Source organism: Canis lupus, chromosome 9, assembly GCF_011100685.1.
Source record: "Canis lupus familiaris isolate Mischka breed German Shepherd chromosome 9, alternate assembly UU_Cfam_GSD_1.0, whole genome shotgun sequence".
NCBI classification, from domain to species: domain Eukaryota; kingdom Metazoa; phylum Chordata; class Mammalia; order Carnivora; family Canidae; genus Canis; species Canis lupus.
In genome coordinates this window covers 34679451-34701692 of record NC_049230.1, presented here as the reverse complement: position 1 = coordinate 34701692, position 22242 = coordinate 34679451, and the positions used below count along the sequence as shown (strand labels likewise).

Below are 22242 nucleotides of genomic sequence, written 5' to 3'. Positions count from 1 at the left end.
ATATAAAGTGCTAAAAAAAACTATGAGAGATGGAGAAACTCTTAGCAGATCTCATTCCATATACTGTAAAAGGTACTATTTTATATTTAGGTGATCTCTCCTCTACAACTGTAACATGTATATAAATTCTTGTGTTATATATTCAAGGATATAATCAAAGATATATATTTTTTAACTGCCCATAAACTCTTAATTTATAAGTTATAAGCAAAAGTCTCGGCAGATCACTACAAATTAAATGAATATAGTCAGGACCAGAAATCACCATTTAATTTCTATGATAAAAAGATCTTTTAATCATCTAGGTAAAAATCTATTATTTTTCCAAGTAAACAGAAACACATCAGGTGGTATTTTTGCCTATGGTGTAGGAAATAAGATGGAATGTATGAAAACAAAAGGTGAACAAAATTATGGTAAATTATGCCTTACCTGGTAATTCAGACCAGAAGTCCTAATCTTGTTACACTGTATCTGAGGGTGAATGCCCACTTTACACTATCCTCTCTGCAAATAAATATTGAGTAGAAAAGAATCTGGATAGTCCCTTGGACTTTTTGTAAAGTGGTGTTTCCTAAAAAAATGTTCCGTGAAACACTAAGGTCATGAACTATTAATTGGTGTTACACAATCGCTTTCTTGTGTATTAAAGTAAGTTTGGGAAATAGGTATACAATGGTATTTGCTGCTGTTTTTCAGAGGCTTTAATGTGCATACATGTATTTTAACAACAAAAGGGGGTAGAAAGCATGTGCAACACTTCCCAAAGGACCAAAGAACCCTTTGTTTTGTAGAAACACCAAGGACTACTATTTTGCAGAAACACACTTGGGAATATGTTCTTGTAATGAGGTCTGTATAGACCACTGTACATATATTGGAAGGGGAAGAAAAATCTTATGATAAAACTTTATTACCTTGGCTGACACTTCCTAATATATTATCACATCAATAGTCAATTCAGATCAACAGCTGTTGTATTCTTTATGAATGTGCTACAGAAGTTCAATGCTTAGTCTCAAATGTCACTGACTCAATGATATGTGGGCTAAGGGTATCAAGATTTAATAGCAACAGGCTTAAAAGAGAGCAAGCCTATTGGTTCAAGTACCCACGAAAATATAACCCCAAGAAACTAAACCACAGTATCCGACTTTACCCTATAGTAAAAATCAGTTGGCAAGAAGTTAGGTTACCCTGACTTCTGGAATACAATAGTCAACTTCTGTGCGTATATATAAAAATAAATGAATCAGATCTGAATTTCCTATTTTGGAATAGTAGTAAGAAGCAGCAGTAACAAACTAACAAACTCTGGATAGGACTTTCACATTTCATTTTACGATTTTATAATGTATTTCAACCTTGATATGTCACTTGCTAATGAACTTGTTTTGATAAATAAGTCACTATGGATCTGAGAATCTCAGTACTTGAAAACCACTTAATAGTTTTACACAGCAATTTACACAAAGCTAGAAAAAAAATTTAAGGAGGTAGTAAATGGACCTATTATCAAATATTCTTACAAAACTATGAATCCTTTAAACCCAAAATACTGTGACATAATAGCAGTAGGATGTAATTCAAAGAACAGCACAATCATGAAAGGATCCAGACTGCAGTCCTGAGTCTACTACCCATTTATGACTTTGGAAAAATGAGTTTTTCTGAACTTTAACATGCTCACCTAGAAAATGAAAAAGGTTAGATTAAAAGTAATACAAGTTTCACCCAGCGCTAAATTTCCATATGTGCAGCTGCAAATAATAAGAACAAATGTCCCAGAAATATGTCCAAACTTAGTATCAATTTAAAAAGTAGAGCTGTTTTGTAATTAGAGAACTTCTTTGTGACTTTGTCATATTTCACAGTGCATTTAATAAGACCTTAGACACTTCTCGATATTTCTTAGGAATTAAGCATCAATTAGCATTATTTAGGAACTGGCATAGAAATGGAAATACCTTAAGAAAAAGGGGACACTGATATTGTGCTTGAGGACATGCTGACCAGAACCAGTCAGGTAACGGACCCGCTTTGGCAGTTGATACAAAGTAACCGAGGGCCAATGGTTGCTGAAGAATATTAGTTACTTCATCATGAGATTCTGTTGAAAGTAGCCGATCAGTACCCTGACCCTTAAATAGAATTAAAAGTGTGTTAGTTCATTTGATATACCTAGGCACTCGATACACAGAATGGTTTATGGCAACCAATCTCTTTTTATCAATTTAAAAAAATATTAAAGGATACTGAAAAAATCAATTGCTATGTACTTAGTAAGACCATAATTAGTAACAATATTAAAAGAGTTTTAAGGGTTGTATGAGGAAATTAACATACCAACTGTTTAACAAGTTGGTAGTATTATGCTGAGTCATGTTCAGTGTGTTCCAACCAAATGTTTAATGAAATTTCAACTTATTTCCTAATACTCCCTCAACTAATTCCTGACCACCACACCTCAATCCAAAAGATAATTTAAATTTCACTTTGTTCATCTAATACTATAAAATGTAGTTATTAGCGTTTGGAAAGCATTATGGCAATGTGAAGGGACATCTAGTAAGTGATGCTCATATCCTTTAGATTAGTCCATGTAGTTCTTGGTATTTATGTTAAGGAAATAGATAAAAAGAAGCAAAATGATATGCATGGAAAAGTTCATTGCAACATTACCTATAACAGATAAAAATAAAATATTTAAAGGTCCAATATTTTGGGACATAACAAATTATGGGAAAACAACATTAAAAAGCTGATTATACTTATTTATACATATTGAGAGCTGCAATATAAATATACGTGAAAGGAAGGTAATTTGCTAAAAGTAAAAATGGTTTTATTAAAGTAGTGAGATTAGTGGTGCATATATATAGCTTTTCAATAATCTAATTTTCCAAGATTTTTTTATTTTTATGTAATCTCTACACCCAATGTGGAACTCAAACTTAAAACCCCGAAATCAAGAGTTGCATACTTTACTGACTGAGCCAGCTAGGTACCCCAATAATTTCACTTCATTTCAGTTAAAAAAAAAAAAGGAAGAAAAGGATACAAGGTAAAACTGGACAAAGATCCTCCCTTATTTTAAAGACAGGCTTCTAAACATATGCATGCTATAACAATCAAATAATCACTATATATAGTTTCACCCAAATAAAGATGTAATTCAAATCAAGCCCAGTTAGTTTTGAGTTCAAATAGAAGGACAAGACAGCCTGCTTCCCAAATACTAAAAATTAAGACAGAGGGAAGGAAAGTGGTCAGCATTTCTTCTGTTCTTATGAGAAAAATCAGTATTTCTATTGTGTTCCTCCTCACAACTCTGATAATGAATGGCAGCTCTTAGAGCATACACTAATTCTCAGATAATCTGATCCTATACCTGATCAGAAGCTACAGTAAAGTGGCAGGAAAACTACAAAAGGAGGACTAAAGCCAAGTAATCTAGAAAACAGCAAGTCAAGGACAGTAGAAACTTAGAGACCCTCTTTATAATGCATAATTCAAAATACTAACATCTGTAAGACAGATGTGCAAGAATGCACCATTAATCTCACTTCTTGCTCATTTCCAAGGAAAAAACAGTATTTCATTTCTCTATCCATTACACGAAGTTAATGAACAACGTTTAGATTAACTAAGCTTTTATAACAGGGTTACCTTGCCAGCATCACCTCCATGGGGGTAATGAGATCCTGGAGAATGTACGGGAGACCCCGTTGGAGATGCAGGAAGAATATTAATAATATCAGGGTCAAGATCATCTCCGGTGTCTAACAAATCAAAGATACCCATTCCATCTGCTCCATCTATACAGGAAAAGGAAAAATAAATACTCTATTTTTCACATCCCACGGTCATTTAGAGGAGAGGGTTAAAATAAATTAATGAATTTCAACCAAAATGGGTTAATTTAATTAACATCTACTGAATGTCTACCATCTGCCAGGTATTGTTCTAGGAGCCATATAAATAATTATACACATAAACATGTGGTAGTCTGAATAATGCCCTCCCCCCAAGATGTCCACATCCTAATCCCAGGAATGTGTGAATATGTTACCATAAAGAACTTTGCAGATGTGATCAAGCTAAGGATCTTGAGATGGGGAGGTTATTCTGGATTATCCAGGTGGGTCCAATGTAATCACAGGGGTCCTAATAAGAGGGAGGCAGTAGTGTTAGAGTCAGTGATGGTGAGGTGATGATGCTATACCTCTGCTGCTGAAGATGGTAGAAGGGGCCATGAGCAAGAGGTGGTCTCTAGAAGCTAGCAAAGCTAGCAAAGAAACAGTTCTTCCTTAGAGCTTCCAGAGAGAACCAACCCTGCAGACACATTGACTATAGCCCAGTTAAGAATGATTTTAAACTCCTGACCTCCAGAACTGTAAGGCAATAAACGTGTGTTGTTTAAAGCTACTAAGCATGTGTTAGTTTGCTATAGCAGCAATAGGAAACTAATACAAAACATGGTATAAGCTAGAAATGAAAATGTATTTAAAATGGGACTATGCACAATTAATACTCTATTATTATGTAAAATATTCAAGTTACCATATAACACACTGAAAGAAAAAAATAATATATATTCCTTGTGACTTTGTTTTTTTTAAGATTTTATTTCAGAGAGAGAAAGCATGCGCTAGCGCACACACGGGAAATCTGAGCAAAGGAAGAGAAACCCTAGCAGACTCCACGCTGAGCGCAGAGCCTGACATGGCGCTTAATCCCAAGACACTGAGATCAGGACCTAAGCCGAAATCAGGAGCAGGACACTCAACTCACTGAGCAACCCAGGCGCCCATTACTTGTGACTTTAGAAATGTGCAATTTTCTAAATGGAGTATCACTTATTCTCTTCTACTAAATTGTAATCTATAAATTTATCTACCGGCGTTATTCTCTAGCATGGCAGTTTATATAAATTATTTAGACAAATCAATTTATTTTATTTTTTTAAAGATTTTATTTATTCATAGAGACACACGGGGCAGGGGGGAAGAGAGAAAGAGAGAGAGAGAGAGAGAGAGAGAGGCAGAGGGAGAAGCAGGCCCCATGCAGGGAGCCCGATGTGGGACTCGATCCTGTATCTCCAGGATCACACCCCAGGCTGCAGGTGGCGCTAAACCACTGTGCCACTGGGGCTGCCCTTGACAAATCAATTTAGAAGGAATATAAAATGTGCTGCAAAGTCTATGGTCTATGTACAAGTAGCAGCACAGGCAAAAAAACCTATGCATTTTATGATAAATGTTGCCTTTTAAAATAAGTAAATATTTACGAGATAAATATCAGTTCCAATATCAGTAAGGTAGAATAATGACTGTATTAGTTTCCTACTGCCTCTTTAGTCAATTACCACAATCTTGTTGACTTAAAACAACACACCTTCATTCTCTATAGTTCTGGGGGCCAGAAGTCCAAAATCAATTTTACTGGGCTGAAATCAAACTACTGGTCATTAGGTCAAAATCAGGCACCAGAGGCCTATGCTCTTTCTGGAGGTTCTGTGGTAAATCTGTTTTCTTCTCTTTTCCAGAATCTAGAACTACATTCCTTGCATCCCTTGGTTCATGGCCCCTTCTTCCACCTTCAAAGTCAGCAGCATAACACCATTTCTGACTTTCCTTCCCTCTGTTTCCATCACATGACCTTCTCCTCTTTTGTGCATACATTATCAAATTTCCCTCTGCCTCCCTCTTATAAGGACACACGTGATTACTTTTAGGACCCATCTGCCTAACCCAGGATAACCTCTCCAACTCATGATCTTTAACGTAGTCACATATGCAAAGTCTTTGGTCAACTAAGGTTAACATTCATAGGTTTCAGAAACATTTACTGGATACAGATAGGTTTGGGGAAGCACTCTTCAGCCTAAAATCAGCCACAATCATCAAGACTTACTTAGTATTTGCAAACCTTTAAAGAACAATTCACCTACCATTGTTGGGATTAAAAGCTAAGTCCAAATTTTCAGTGGTGTAAGTAGCTGAAGCTACTTGCACAGAAGCAGAAGTAGGGAACACAAGTATATGAGTACATGATGTATCTTGTGGGGTATTTAGCTGAGATGTCTGCATGTTTAGGGTGGTGCTTCTTCCAAATACAGAACCAGTTGATACAGAATCTGAAAATAAAGAGAATCAATCTCATATAATACTAAGAACCACAAGTGCATGAAGAAGTAAATCTGATATAAACTAAGGATAGCTAACCTGGCATAATAACAAAAGAGCCTTGGGGTTCCATTGCTACCAAGCAAGCACTGAGAATGCTGGGAGAGTCTGCAGCAGATATACCACACATTCTACACATGTCTTTGAGCCTTTTACTTAGAGACTGCAAGTTTCGACGACTCAGCAAACTGCTCCAATCTGTGGGTAACAATAGTTAAAACAAACAAACAAAAAAAAACCCCACAAAGTAAAAGCATTGTTAACCAAAGTTAAAACATAATAGTTTTAAAATTAGTGAATTCCGCAAATAGAAGTCCATTTTAATAAGCCGAAATATCTCTTTTTAAAAAAGATTTTATTTATTTATTCATGAGACACACACACAGAGAGAGAGGCAGAGACACAGGCAGAGAGAGAAGCAGGCTCCATGCAGGGAGCCCGACGTGGGACTCGATCCCAGAACTCCAGGATCACTCCCTGGTCGAAGGCAGACGCCCAACCGCTGAGCCACCCAGGCATCCCAAGCCAAAAATCTCTTATTGCGGATGTTACACAACATCCTTTATCTCCCTAACTTTAATGTATGTCAACATTAATTAGTACCTGCTAAACAGGGGATGAGCTGAATAATAAGCAGAAAGAGGAAAAAATGGAAGACAAAAAATAATTAATAGTAAGAACACTGGTATTAAAGTCAAAATATAGAAAAATGTCCTTTTAAAATTGGAATTAGGCCAATTGTGACCTAGACATATGTGATTCCTCTTTGAAGGCAGAAAAATTAGTTTTTATAATCTCTGCATTTTATTCAGTACATACACCTAGATGTGGTTTCACAGTATATTAATTAACATAAAACGGAAATTTAAGTTCTTAACAATCAAAGCACAATTTTACCTTTCAATTCTCCATGACCAATCCTTCCTAAACGGCCAATTACAACCCTCCATGGTAATGAACTCATTTGTACAAGTCCTAAGCACCACTCCCAAAGTTTCTGTAGACCAAACCTCCTAGCAGATCCTTTTTTCCGGCGAGCCCTGTTGTACAGAATAAAGAAACAATTAAATATTTCTAAAATTCATATGACAACATTTTAAAAGACCTCAAATTTGTGAAAAACTAGTCCTTTAATTTTACATTAAGTCCTAACCAAAGATATACATAAAGTCATAGGTTTGCCATGCTGCTTTGTGCTTTTCATATAACACATTAAAGCAGATTACTTAAAATGAAAAACTGTCCATGAACCACCAAAATTCATCAGAAACACTGTTCTACACCAGAAAATGACAAATTTTTTCTTTAAAAGGCCAATATATTAAGCTTTGTAGGCCATCAATATTCTGATGCAACAATAATTCTGCTGCTACAATATGAAAGTAGCCATAGGTGACACTTAAAACAAATGTGTATAGTCAGATTTGGCCCACTGGTTGTGGTGTGCCAACCCCTGCTCCATACTTTAAGTTAAAAAATATCAAACAGGGGCACATGCGTGGCTCAGTTAGTTAAGTGCCTGCCTTCGGCTCAGGTCATGATCTCAGGATCTTGGGCTTGAGCCCCACGTCAGGCTCTCTGCTCAGTGGGGAGTCTGCTTCTCGCTCTCCCTCTGTGTGCCGTTCTCTCTCAAATAAGCAAATATTGAAAAACAAACAAACAAACACACTACACTTCTCAGGCCAAACAATACTGTTGTGTTTTCTGCATGCATGTCCTTTACTAAGCAAGTACATAACATAAGCACTCTGTGGCTGAGCAAATGGTAGCTATGATTTACTGAGTACTTAATACACTGCAAGCATTATGCCCAATTTACATAATACCTCATTTTCAATGTAACAAACTGTATGAAGCAGTTATTTTCCCAACTTTACAGAGAAGTAAGCTGAAGCTCAGTTGGCTAAAGTAATTTTCTCAAGATCACATACCCAGTAAGTAGCAGAGTTGGGATTCGAACCCAGGTCTCAACTCTATAGAATTGGACCTTTTAACCATTATCTTACTTCTACTTTCAGTAAAATGGCAATATCATCTTTGTGTTGAAAGGTAATTCTTTCCCTATTCTTTCTCAGATAAGCATACTATTCCCAAAGCTCACTCAATGACCATTTTTTAAAAAATCAAAATTGTGTCAAGGAAATAAGGTATATTAAAAATGGTCAATAAATCTTTATAACCAATAAAATAAAATTAATGTTTCTATATTTCGCTTCTTTAGCACCACTATAACCAAATATTCATTAAACATTTCTGCATATATTCAATTTCTGAACTAAAGAAACTGACCTTTATATAATAAAAAAAATAAAGGACAGAGCCAAACCTCAAAATGGAAAATTACTTCATGGACTTGCCTTTCAGGTTCTAATCTTAGGCCATGTTCACTAGCCTTGAAACATGTTACTAAAAGTGTCTATTAGGTTATAACTTAATATGAGGCTTACCTGTTGTGATTTATTAGCCTTCATAAAAAACTGGGCATGATACCTAATTACTACAAAGAAGAATTCTAATAATTAGGCCACCATTTTCAGAAGACATTCCATTTAAAAGGTAAAATTTTCAGTCAACAATTTTAGTAAAGAAGTAAACTCAGTTAATTAGGGACTATATTTTAGATGGTACTTGAGAAGTTAAATGTTATAGAATACTCTACTAGATTTTTTAATTACAAAGGGCTCTCTCATTCCATTCTTTAAAATTTCTTAGGCTGAAATCATTGCCTCAAGTTTTATTATATAGAATTTAGGGACCTTAATCTCTTTTGTCTGTGTAACAGAGATCAATCAAAATTATTTCTAATTCTAATTATACAATATATTCACTACCCAAAAAAGTGAAAAGCACCCACAATCCCAAAACCCAATGTACGTAACCTTCCAAACAGTTTTTCTATTCATTTTTTAAATGGATGATATAATGATACACTTAAGGAAACACAAGTACCTATTTGGGACATCGATGTTAATGATACAAGTTTCTAAAAGTTCTCCATATAGATCTGTGCAAGATGCAAGAATCCATCTTTGATCATGTGATAAACAGTAGCCCACGAAAAGAACATTGTATTTCTGTCCAGCTTCTCCAAATGTTTCTCCTAGCTCTGTCTGTTTATCCTTCACTGGAGCCAGAATAAAAGGAGGTGTATAAAGTCGAATACACTCTGGTCTCTGTAAAATAAAAAATCAAGGTACTATGGTACTATACAATCATAGAAAAATCTTTATTGAAAATCTCCACCCAATTATAATTAGAAAGTGAGAATTAAACAGAGAATTGCACTTAGTTTTGTATAAAATAAAAAAATGTTTAGTCATTCACTAACTTTGGTCATAGAAAACATACTTACATCAGGACTTTTAAGAGCAGTTTCCATGGCTAAACCTGGACCAAAGCCAGTCAATGTTTTCACATTGGTTGATGTTGGAAGTGGTCGCCGACACTGGGTAAAGGCCGAAAAAGCCAGGGATTTTAAATGCTGGGTATAGATTTGTCTATCTTCGTGTTTCACAGGTTGCAACAGGTACTGACAAGGAACAATCTAAAAATTATAGGCAAATATTATAAAGGTTAAACATCCAAAAATAAAAATAAAAAGAATCGTAGGTCTAAAACTCTAAAAACATTTACTAGAAAACTTAAAAATTAATAAAATTATATTCTAAAGAATTATATTTTCTTATTATGTAAGTTTTTAAAGAATCAATTTTACTAACAGGTTATGTAAAAACCTTTAAAATGTTTACACAGCAGTTACATAAATATTGCCATTGATTAGTCCTATTATAGTCTATAAAGAAAAAATCTCTGCAAACAAGTTAGTATCATTTTCTTTTTAAAAATTTTTTTATTTTTTTAAGAGTTATTTACTTTGAGAGAGAGCAAGAGTGCAAGTGCAAGCAGGGGGAGGGGCAAAGGGAGACTGAAAGAGACTCTTGATCTTAGAGAGATCAAGAGATCAAGAAGATTCAAGATTCAATCTTCTTGATCAAGAAGATTCCCCGCTGAGCATGGAGCCCAACATGGGGCCCAACCCCAGGACCCTGAGATCATAACCTGAGCTGAAATCAAGAGTCAGGCACTTAACCAACTGAGCCCTAGGCCCCCATCCCCTTTAAAATGTAGGCTCTATGCCCAGTGTGGAGCCCAAAGCAGGGCTTGAACTCATGACCCTGAGATCAATACCTGAGCTAAGATCAAGATTCAGATGCTTAACCAACTGAGCTACCCAGGCACCTCTAATATCATTAATTTCTATTTTTACTTGTAATCTATCTTATTTAGAACTATATTTTATAAAGATCCATGCTCTAGTCTTCTATTTAAGTTTATGAATTTAAAAACTGGCTCATAAAAATAGCACAAGGAATACATAATGTACTTAAATGCAGTCTTTTAATTCTCCACTATTATTGTGGTATGATAATAAAGTTTACCTTTTATAAAATCCCTAACAGTTCTATTATAATATCACTTAAAAGTAAAATGTAAAATATAATAAGAATCTGGCTTTAAAGAAAATAAACTTGTAGATTTTTGAAACTTCTGTCTACATCAGACTGTTTTATGTAAATTTAACTTGCAAAAGTTATCATTCTTACCTGCACAGAAACAGTACTCTTAATATGAGGAGGAAGAGTCTGGACCATTTCCAGAAAGCATCGAAGTAGCCCCAAAGTCCATACATTAGAAGAATTAGTGCTCTCATCTTTATTTTCATAGGTAAAAGGATCAATTATATAAACAACAATTGCAGGTGGATAAGTGATTGCATGTGAATCACCATCTGTGGGGATACCCACTTTATCCCGATCCATCGTGCTAAAATTTAAGATAGAAATATACAGTTAGGGGAAAAAATGTTGTACCATACCTTTTTTGAGGTATGGTACCTTTCACAAAGCAAGTTCTTAGAAAACCTCTCCCCTTTTTCTGGTGTGGGGTGTCAAGAGAGGTTCTCTAAAAGTTAAGGGGCATCTCTTTCTCTTCAAAGAGGAGAGTAAACATTATACACACATTTTAATGGTATACAAACACCCTTACATTAAGAGGTCTTGCATTAAAAAAGGGAATAGAATTTTTAAAACCACAGAATATCCAGAAACACTAGAGAGCATAGTGCTTAAGTCATAAACTAAAACAAAGATAGTTAATTGAGCTGCTAAAAATCACAAAGCACAGCTAAACCAGAAAGATAACACGTTTTCAGGCTTAATGTTTTTTTTTTTTTTTTTAAAGATTTTATTTATTTATTCATGAGAGAGACAGAGAGAAAGAGAGAGAAGCAGAGACACAGGTAGAGGGAGAAGCAGGCTCCATGCAGGGAGCCTGACAGACTCAATCCTGGGTCTCCAGGATCAGGCCTTGGGCTGAAGGCGGCACTAAACTGCTGAGCCACCCGGCTGCCCCTTAGTCAATGTTCTACTACATTTTTAGCCTATACCTATTCATTTCGCGGTTCATAACTTTTAATAGTGCACAAGCTTCATTCTTTGATGGTGATACAATTTTTTTTAAAGGTTTTATTTATTTATTCATGAGAGAGACAGAGAGAGAGAGAGAGGCAGAAACACAGGTAGAGGGAGAAGCAGGCTCCATGCAGGGAACCCGATGTGGGACTCGATCTTCGGACCCCAGGATCACGCCCGGAGTCAAAGGCAAACACATTTAACCGCTGAGCCACCCAGGCGTCCCGGTGATACAATTTTTTTAAAACCTCAAATCTACTTAGATGTTCAAGATGAATGGATCAATCAGGGTAAATAATAGTTTGTTTTTACTCACATAAAATGAGTTTAACTTTGAGCAAAATGCATCTGGGTAGCTGAAAGATATAAACAAGCTCATGCTAACCTAACCAATAAATCAAAAGAGAAGCTCACTCAATACCTTCAAAGGAACAGAGCTGCAGTCATCATTGCTGTCATTATATATAACTCATGTGTTTGGAAGCACTGCATAAAGCACTTAGTGTACATTATATCCTACTGCTCCCATTTTATAGATAACATGCTCAGAAAAGTCAGACAATTTTCCTAAAGTCACATAGCCAGTAAATGACAGAGCTGAAGAGTCAAATCTCAGTATGGTTCCTAATAAGATCTGAAAAGACTGGTTCAATAGTGACTTCTAAATCGTTGGAGTGATTTGCAAAAGACAAAACTACTTAACAGTTATGTCATAGAAAAGATTCAAACATCACAGGATAGTTGAACTACATGGTTTTCAAGGTCTTAATTGTCACACTGAGATTTTAGGATTCTATGTTAAAGACTTTATGAAGAGTCTGCACTAAAATTTTAAAGATAATCAACATTACAAAAACTACAATTTCAAGGATAAGACCAAAAACCTCTCTGTGTTCATTCACAAGGATTATCTTCTGCAAAGAATAGTATATTCAAAGGTACCTTTCAGACACGTCAGGATGAGGTTGAGCAGGAAGTGAAGATGATTCTCCAGAAATCCCAGCTGTTTGTAGAGCTGATGACTGTTGCCCTCCTAGCTGGCCATTTTGAACTGTATTCCCTTGTGTAGACATGGATCCTGTAGCACTACTGTTCATACTGCCAAAGGGTGGAAATGAGGGTAGTTTATTTGATGATACTCCACTATTCAAGTTGGAGGATGATGAAGATGAAGTTGAAGTTGTGGTCAAAGTTGAATTAGCTGTGGCAACTGAAGAAGACATGGCAACACCTGAAGTCACTGTTATAGTACTGCTTGCTGCAGACGCTAGGGTGGCAGATGGAGTATTAGCATTTCCAGTATTTGTCATCTGAGGTGAAGTAATCAAAGACTGACTTGCAGGGGCAACTAAATTTGGCTGGGAAAGTAGAGAGCTGTCCAAAGGCTGGGAAGCAAGATAAGGACCTAAAGATAATAAAAACAGGCAGGATATTTAATTATTTCACTGATTGGCTCTTTTTTTTATCCTACTGTGTGAATAACGATGTAGTTGATGCTTTTTGTAATTAGTTGCATGCTAACAGTTGTAGTAGATACAAGCTTTTCATTTCCCCCCAGAACTGAAGAAATGGAATTGAAAAAATAAACCAGCATTCTCATAAAAAATAAATGGTTCCCATGGAAGCATAACAAAATTACATTTACTAGACATAATTAATTAAATGAAAATAATATCTAGAAAATTTTCATCAAACCACTGAAACGGTTCCTAAATCGTAAATTGAATAAATCCTGATTAAACTAAGAGCTAACTAGATATAAAATGGAAAATGCTACCATGGGTTTATTATAGGGATGCCTAATGAGGGTCAATATTTTGGTTCTGTGTTTCTTTGGATTAAGTCTGAAGTCCATTGATAATTAATCCAGTGTTAATTCAAGGGTGTTAAAAGCAAGTCTAAAATAATCATTTTCTTAGTTCCAACAAAGAACTGTTTCTTGGTATTACAGAGAGGTAACTACAAGTTATTTCATCTCTGAACTATTAATAATTCAAGAATCTTAATGTTAATAAGCTTAAATAAAAACACAAATTCATCAGATCCTACAGAAGCAAAGCCAATTTTTTATACCCCAAATTTCTTATCTGATGGGATTCCTATTTTAGGGATCAGCAAACTTTTTCTGTTGAGAGTCAGTAAATATTTTGGGTTTTCTGGGCCACATCATCTCTGTCTCAACGATTGTTCTGATATTGTAGCACAAAAGCAGCAACAGACAGTAAGAAATATATGAACAGGGCTGGGTTCCAGTAAAGTTTTATTTACAAAAACAACAGATACCTTGAGCTATACTTTGCTACCATTGGTCTTATAAAAGAAATACAAATTTAATACCTAGGTCATATCTGCAGACTTGTGCATAAAGCTTGAGTTTAGAAAATGCTTCATTGTTACCATCAGCTGCCTGAGAAAACCATTCGGCTACCAACTTTTCTGATAGTTTCTTTGATGCAGTAGATCCAACTCTCATGATTCCATCTGTCAACAGTCGAGAAATAGGTCTATGTTGACCTAATCGACAGGACTACAGATATACATAGAAAGCAGAATTAGTGATTTTATTATAGTATTTGAGTATACACTATAAAATAAAGCATTTTAGTTATTTTTTTAAAAGATATATTTCTAAGTAATTTCTAAATCCAACATGGGCTGAACTCACAACCCTGAGATCAAGAGTTGCACGTTCTACCAACTGAGCCAGCCAGGTGCCCTAAGCATTTAAGTTATTTAAATTAAGATTTATAATTTATTATTAATATTTGGGATAAAAATATCAAATGAAAAGGTACATCTTTTTCCTTTTTTTTTTTTTTTTAAGATTTTATTGATTTATTCATGAGACACAGAGAGAGAGGCAGAGACATAGGCACAAGAGAAGCAGGCTCCATGCAGGGAGCCCGATGTGGGACTTGATGCCAGGACTCCAGGATCGCGCCCTGGGCTGAAGGCAGATGCTCAACTGCTGAGGCACCCAGGCTCCCTATCTTTTTCTTTTTACATTAGAAATCCATTAAATTTTTTTTCAAAATTAAACTATCACTAATGAAATAAAACATCCAGGTTAAGAACCATGTGGTTTGAATAATGAAGACTTGAAGAATACAGATATAAGTGAACATAAATACGTACATACATCCAAATCAAGTCAAAATAAAAATTGGTATATAAATATATTATGTAATTGCCAGCTCTCCCTCCAATTCTGTGGGCCACTGATGTTTGTTACAAGAAGCCCAATATCAAGTTTCTAACACTAAATTTAAAAAATTTAGACAGAGGATTTTTTTTTTTTTAAAGTACATTCCACACATAATGTGGGGGCCCGAACTCACAATCTTGAGATCAAGAGTGAGACATTCCACTGACTGAGCCAGCCAGGCATCCCTGGACAGAGGATTTCTTTACTGTTAAGATTTTCAAAGGCTTAAAAAAGAAAACAACAAACTTTCAAAGGTTTTAATAAACTAGTATGAATAGAAAATCTCTTAAAAAGTAATATAATACATAATATTTCCCCCAAATCTGATTAATTATGGAATTTTTTCCAGAAAGATTTTGCAGAACCAATGTTCCAAGTAACACTCTTTGGAAAATACTTCTTTCTACAAAATACACTACAGATACCTTGTAATTAAGTGGAACACTTATTAGGAACTAAACTAGCACAAACTAACAACTCAGACTATAGAAGAAATTAAATTTTAAAGACTGATTTCTAAGCATTTATGGGGAAAGGAAGTATAATTAAGACTTGATGTCCTGTACCACTTAAAATCTGTAATCACTGCACTCAGTGATGGACACAACATGAAAATTATAAGATCAGTCAAGAATTAAAAAGAACAATCAAGAATTTCAGAAATGATACAGATCACAGAGAAATCTAACACAGGCTTACTTTATGAAAGCAAGGCCTATTGTCAGTACCTGAGGCCCTAGACAATCAGAACTAGAATTTCTGTAAGTGTAATTTTCTTCCTGGCTATTCAACAATGCAACTCTTCGTTTCAAAAAAAAAAAGATGTTTAAAAAAAAAAAAAAAAGATCCTAAGTGGCATATATATGCCCTCAATGGTTTTTCCTCAATATAGCAATTTCTACTGTGAACCATGGCACACACACCTAATGAACAGTTCGGGTCAAATGCTGTGAAGAACACCACTGGCTAGCATGAGAACTACACAACCAGTTTCACATCATTATTACCCATCCCAATCAATTCAACTTTCCAGTATATTTCATACATAAACATACAAATTATAGTTTTAAAAAGCTACCTCTTTTTATATCTTAAATATTTTTATTTATTTATTTAAGAGAGAGAGAAAGAGAGTGAGTGAGCATGAGCCAGGGGGAGGGGAAGAGGGAGAATGGAAAAGCAGACTCCCAACTGAATGCTACTCTTATAAAATTTTCTTTAAATTCAATTAATTAACATAATGTTTTATTGGTTTCAGAGGGAGAGGTCATTGGTTCATCAGTCTTATATAACACCCAATGCTCATTACATCACATGCCCACCTTAATGTTCATCACCCAGTTACCCAGTCCCCCTACCGTCCTCCCCTCCGGTGACCCTGTTTTTCCTATGCCATAAGAGACTTAATTATAGGAATGCTACCTCTTTTTAAACACCTACCTCATATATTGCAGTGAGGTCTCTAAAAAAGCTTTTGGCTCCATTTAACAAGGCTTCATTTTCTGGACATAATACAACATAGGCTATATCTCTTTGAGATCCATAGGGTTCCAGCATAAGTCTCTCCCAATAGGGGAGTGCAAATGGAGAAAGCACCAGAAAATCATAATCATAACCCAACAAAAACGTAGGGATTGGCAGTGGTTCAGGGGATTCATCAGTTCCTAAATAAGAAAAACATATTTTAAGAAAAACATTTAAGAAAAGTTACGTGTCTTCCTTTTATTTAAATGTCAAAGTTACTGAAATCGTTATTATTAAAAATATTTTATTCAAGACAAAAATATCGGGATCCCTGGGTGGCGCAGCAGGTTTGGCGCCTGCCTTTGGCCCAGGGCGCGATCCTGAAGACCCGGGATCGAATCCCACGTCGGGCTCCCGGTACATGGAGCCTGCTTCTCCTTCTGCCTGTGTCTCTGCCTCTCTCTCTCTCTGTGTGTGTGTGTGACTATCATAAATAAATTAAAAAAAATTAAATTAAAAAAAAAAGACAAAAATATCTAAAGCCAATCAATAATTGAGACTTTTCCACAGTTAGCAATTTGCTAAATGGCCTTTTCTTTTTAAAGATTTTGTTTATTTATTCATAGACACACACAGAGAGAGAGGCAGAGACACAGGCAGAGGGAGAAGCAGGCTCCATGCAGGGAGCCCAATGTGGGACTCGATCCCGGGACTCCAGGATCACGCCCCAGGCTGCAGGCGGCGCCAAACTGCTGCGCCACCGGGGCTGCCCTGCTAAATGAATGGTCTTAATGGAACATATGACTTATACCTTTACATGGCTGTAAAAAAAAAAATTAAGTTGAATGAAAAAACTTAGTACAAAAGAAAACATAGGAGGGGAGTTTTATTTTCTATAAATTTGGATTGGAGAAAGCTTTTCTAAGCATAACGCAAAATATGCTCATTTAAAAGCAGATTAATCTGACTATATATATTTTAAAACTTGGCATAAAAAACACTATAAAAAAGCCAAATAATTAACACCAAATTGGGAGAAAGGTTTATAATGCATATGACAAAAAGGTTAATTTCCCTACCATATAAAGGCGACTTATATAAATCCCTAAGAAAATGATCAACAACCTAACAGAAAAATGGGTAAAAGATATGAACAAAATTCACAGAAACAGAAATATCTGATACGTAAACAGTGCTCAATCTCTTTAAGAGAAAGCAATTTTAATAGTGAACAATCATAACATTTACTATGTGCTAGGAACTGTTCAAAGATCTTTATACGTATTAACTCATTTAATCCTCACAAAAATCATATAAGGCAGATACTAATATGAATCTCATTTGAGAGATGAGAAAGCAGGAATGAAGAAGTTAAGCAACTGGGACACCTGAGTGGCTCAGTGGCTGAGCACCTGCCTTTGGCTCAGGTTGTGATCCCAGGTTCTAGGATCGAGTCCCACATCGGGATCCCCGGGGAGCCTGCTTTTCCCTCTGCCTATGTCTCTACCTCTCTCTCTGTATCTTTCATGGATTAATAAAAATTTTTAGTTAAAAAAAAAAAGTTAAGCAACTTATCCAATATCATACAAGAAGTGATAGATATGGAATTAGAGGCCAGGAACTCTATTCTTACAGTCTGTACTATTATATTTCTCAAAGTATAATAAAACAACCATTTTCACCCATTCACTCAGCACCTACTGGCAAGGGTTTGGGGAAACAGGTATTTTGCTGATGGGAGTTTAAACTGTTATATAGAGAGTAATTTGGCAGTACTAAAAAATAAATAAATAAATAAATAAATAAATAAATAAATAAATAAATAAATAAATACACAACAAAAGCATACATCCTTTAAGCCAGGAATGTATGCAATATAGAAAAACAGTTGTGATGATGATGACAGAAACAATAGGTCCATAAACACTGGTAAATGGATTGGTAAAATATCACCATACATAAAGAACGATGAAATATGTGAACCCATTAAAAATAAAGGTAGATAGGACAGCCAACCTGGTGGCTCAGTGCTTTAGCGCCGCCTTCAGCCCAAGGCATGATCCTGGAGACCTGGGATCGAGTCCCACATCGGGGTCTCTGCATGGAGCCTGCTTCTCCCTCTGCCTGTGTCTCTGCCTCTCTGTGTCTCTCATGAATAAATCAATAAAATCTTTAAAAATAAATAAGTAAATAAATAAGGTAGATCTATATGTACTGGTCAGTAAGGGGCAGAAGTGTGCATGTATGTGTCTACTACTTTTTTTTTTTTAATATTTTATTTCTTTACTCATTAGAGACACACAGAGAGAGGCAGAGACATAGTCAGAGAGAAGCAGGCCCCACACAGGGAGCTCGATGTCAGACTCGATCACAGAACTGGTAGATCACACCCTGAGCTGAAGGCAGACGCCCAACCACTGAACCACCCAGGTGTCTCACTATTTTGGTTTTTTAAAAAATGTAAAAATATAGTTAACCTGCATTCTTCACTGATTGTCAATTTTTTTTAAATGATTATTTAGCCATTAAAAAAAGAAAAGGAAAATATGAGCAAATCTACTACTTCTGTACATAGTGCATTCTAAAACTATGCATGGAAGTCAAAGATTTCAATGTTAAAAACTATTATTCCAAATATATCTTAAAAGCTTCACTTCCACCTTTCAGAGACAATCTTCAAAAGATAATTCAAGTATTTTGAATGTTCTTTGCCTTGATAGATGACCATAAATCTTAATAGATATAGTTAAAGATTTTATTATATTAAAAAGCTCTTTTTATTTTATAGAGAGAGTAAGCACAGGCAGGGGGTGGGGTAGTGGGAGAGTGAAGCAGGGTCCCAACATGGAGCTTCCATCCCAGGACTCTGGGATCATAACCTGAGCCGAAGACAGACGCTTAACCAACTGAGCCATCCAAGCGCCCCAAGGATTTTAAGTAATCTCTATACCCAATGTGGAGCTTGAACTCACACATCCCTGAGATCAAGGGCCACATGCTCCAACAACTGAGCCAGCCAGGCACCCCTCTATGGTGATATTAGAGCATGCATTTGCTACTTTTAAAACCAGCAAATTTCTGCCTTTTCTTTTTTTTAATGAAGAACTAGCAGTCTTTCATCACTAGTATTATCCCCTCCTTTTTTGCCCCATTCTTCATTCAACTTTGTAAAATGATAATTTACAATGAAAGTAGTGTTCATTTAAAAAAATTGACAGTATGATTCTTCTTCATATAAAACCTTAATTGATTAGTCTAATCTGTAAAAATAGATTTAAGTGAAGCTGTTCTTTCTGAAGAAGAGGAGAGCCTAGTAAAGTGAATGTTGGAAATGTCTGAAGTAATGAAGGCTAAGATTTACCACACTAGTCTTAAGTCAAGTATATGCCATAAAAATATTTAAGGAAAACAAATGTGCTTATTCCAAGTTGGGCACAAAAATGGAGGGCTGATATAAAATCAGTCAACACACATTAATATAAATTACTTACCATAAGAGCCTCGGCCAGCCATTTTATGAAACTGTTGCCAAGTGAGAGGACCTTGAACTCCCCAAGGCCTTACTGTTCTTTTTTTCTGAATAGCATCCTGAAGAACTGGCTGAAGAAATAGGAGCATTCGAAGTATATCCTGTGAACACTGCATACTCACATCTACAACCATTAAAAAAAAACAACTAAGAATTGTGATTGCCAACACAAAGAAATAAAACTTAATCATAACAAAATACATGAAAGCTCAACTTTCATCAAGATTAAGCATTTGCTTGTGCAAAGAACTATATTAAGTTCTATTTCAAATAGTCTGTAGAAATGGTTCTTTTGGGGCAGCCTGGGTGGCTCAGCGGTTTAGCACAGCCTTCGGCCCAGGGCCTGATCCTGGGGTCCCAGGATCGAGTCCTGCGTCGGGCTCCCTATGTGGAGCCTGCTTCTCCCTCTGCCTGTGTCTCTGCCTCACTCTCTCTCTCTGTCTCTCTCATTAATGAATAAATAAAAAAATCTTAAAAAAAAAAAGGTTCTTTTAGATACTTACCTAGAACAGACATAATGCTATAACTCTTCTCCATAAAAGTCATTCATTAGCTCACTAATCAATCTGTAATTTTTTAAAAATTTATTTATTCATGAGAGACACAGAGGGAGGCAGAGACACAGGCAGAGAGAGAAGCAGACTCCTATGGGGAGCCTGATGTGGGACTGGATCCCAGGCCCCAGAATCATGACCTAAGCCAAAGACAGACGCTCAACCACTGGACCATCCAGGCGCCTCAATTTATAAATTAATCAAATTATTTCTTTTTTTTGCATTTGTTTTTATTGTTTTTGGTGCCTGTATTTTCCCAGAAAGAACTCTACCTCATATTGAAATGAGTTATAAACTGTGTACTTTAATAACCACCACTATGGTAAAATGATCAGATAGATAAGACTGGTTACATTGACTAAAGTTTAATTTGGGAAAAACAGACTGTAAACAATGCTGAAATACAGAACTTATACAGTAACAAACTTACTTGTACTATAAAAAGTGTTATAATATCCATTAATATTTTATATATCTAGACTTACAGATTTATAGATATTATTATGACTTGTATTTCTGACCAACTATCAAAATGAATATGAAAGATACTGCTCTTAAATGTCAAATGGCTTAAAAAAAAAAATCACTAAATGTTACTGATATAATTAATCCGCACCCCCAGTTCATTCAGTTGTACCATTAAACATGTTTGAGCACTTGTACATTAAATTATTCAACTTTAATTATTATCATTGCCTAATTTGTTATTTCTGGCTTTCAATCCCTAGACCTAAATAATGTACAGAATTATAAGTAATTTAATTTCAGATATATTGCTTAGTAACTATTATGTTTAAATAAACTACTACTGTAGGTTTGCCTGTGTGGCTCAGCTGGTTGGGCATCTGACTCTTGATTTCGGCCCAGGTCATGATCTCAGGGTTGTGGTATTAAGCCTCATGCTGGGCTCCACACTGGGCATGGGGCCTGCTTAAGATTCTCTCTTTCCCTCTCATTCTGCCCCTCCCTAAAAAAATACATAATAAATAATAGAATATGTAGTCATTTAAGTAACAACAGAGTTATCAGAAATGGACTAATGACTTACACACTGGTAAATCAAAGTAAGTTACAAAACTATCTATCTGGGCAGCCCAGGTGACTCAGCAGTTTAGCGCCACGTTCAGCCCAGGGTGTGATCCTGGAGACCTGGGATTGAGTCCCACGTTGGGCTCCCTGCATGGAGCCTGATTCTCCCTCTGCCTGTGTGTCTGCCTCTTTCTCTCATGAATAAGTAAATAAAATCTTAAAAAAATAAATAAACTGAATTCATAATCAAAATCTTCCCACAAAAAACACTGTCTATAGAAGACGGTTTACACAAATAGTATAAAATACAATTATATGTATTCATATCTAAATATTCACATAAAATGAAATCTACAAAAAGTTGCTATTGATAAGGTTGTTTATTATAGGCATATGGGAACCTTTTGAAGACATATATGCTGAGGTATCTTAGGAAATTCTGTCCTGGGTTTAGCTCAGAAATTTTTATTTCGATTTTAATTCAGAAAGATTCTCAAATACTTTTTCATTCTCTTAGAAAACATTTTTATTGAAAACCTACCATGGGCCAGGAATTATGCTAGCTGTGGGGAACACTGTGTAAATAAATTCTTATTCACGTCTTGAAGGGTCTTTATAATCTTGTGGGCGAGAGTGCCATGGAAAAGAAATATAACTGTATATAATGACAGGTGCTAGGTCTCTATTAAAACTGAAACCTGATTGGAAACAATGATAACAAGATTATAAATGGGTATGCCTGGGTAGCTCAATTGATTAAGAGTCTGCCTTTGGCTAAGGTCATGATCCAGGGATCAAGCCC

General features: G+C 35.6%; 1 protein-coding gene across 5 annotated transcripts in view; it reads right to left on the bottom strand.

Annotated features, from left to right (window-relative positions):
- MED13 (mediator complex subunit 13) overlaps nt 1-22242 on the bottom strand; it is a 102696-nt gene that overhangs the window by 5477 nt on the left and 74977 nt on the right. For 3 of the 5 annotated variants that reach the window (XR_005364612.1, XM_038547957.1, XM_038547958.1), the window contains exons 17-28: nt 19820-19981; nt 16305-16528; nt 13997-14186; nt 12602-13064; nt 10793-11012; nt 9541-9732; nt 9138-9361; nt 7086-7228; nt 6228-6386; nt 5954-6139; nt 3670-3818; nt 1968-2141 (exon numbers count right to left, since the gene is read on the bottom strand). Coding sequence is in view for 3 of the 5 variants with exons in the window: in XM_038547957.1 (XP_038403885.1) it covers nt 1968-2141; nt 3670-3818; nt 5954-6139; nt 6228-6386; nt 7086-7228; nt 9138-9361; nt 9541-9732; nt 10793-11012; nt 12602-13064; nt 13997-14186; nt 16305-16528; nt 19820-19981 (2486 nt within the window). In the remaining 2 variants the exon portion in view is untranslated. Of the gene's footprint in view, nt 1-432; nt 508-1967; nt 2142-3669; nt 3819-5953; nt 6140-6227; nt 6387-7085; nt 7229-9137; nt 9362-9540; nt 9733-10792; nt 11013-12601; nt 13065-13996; nt 14187-16304; nt 16529-19819; nt 19982-22242 lie in introns of all 5 variants that reach the window. The other 2 variants (XR_005364613.1, XM_038547959.1) reach the window with 2 other exon arrangements.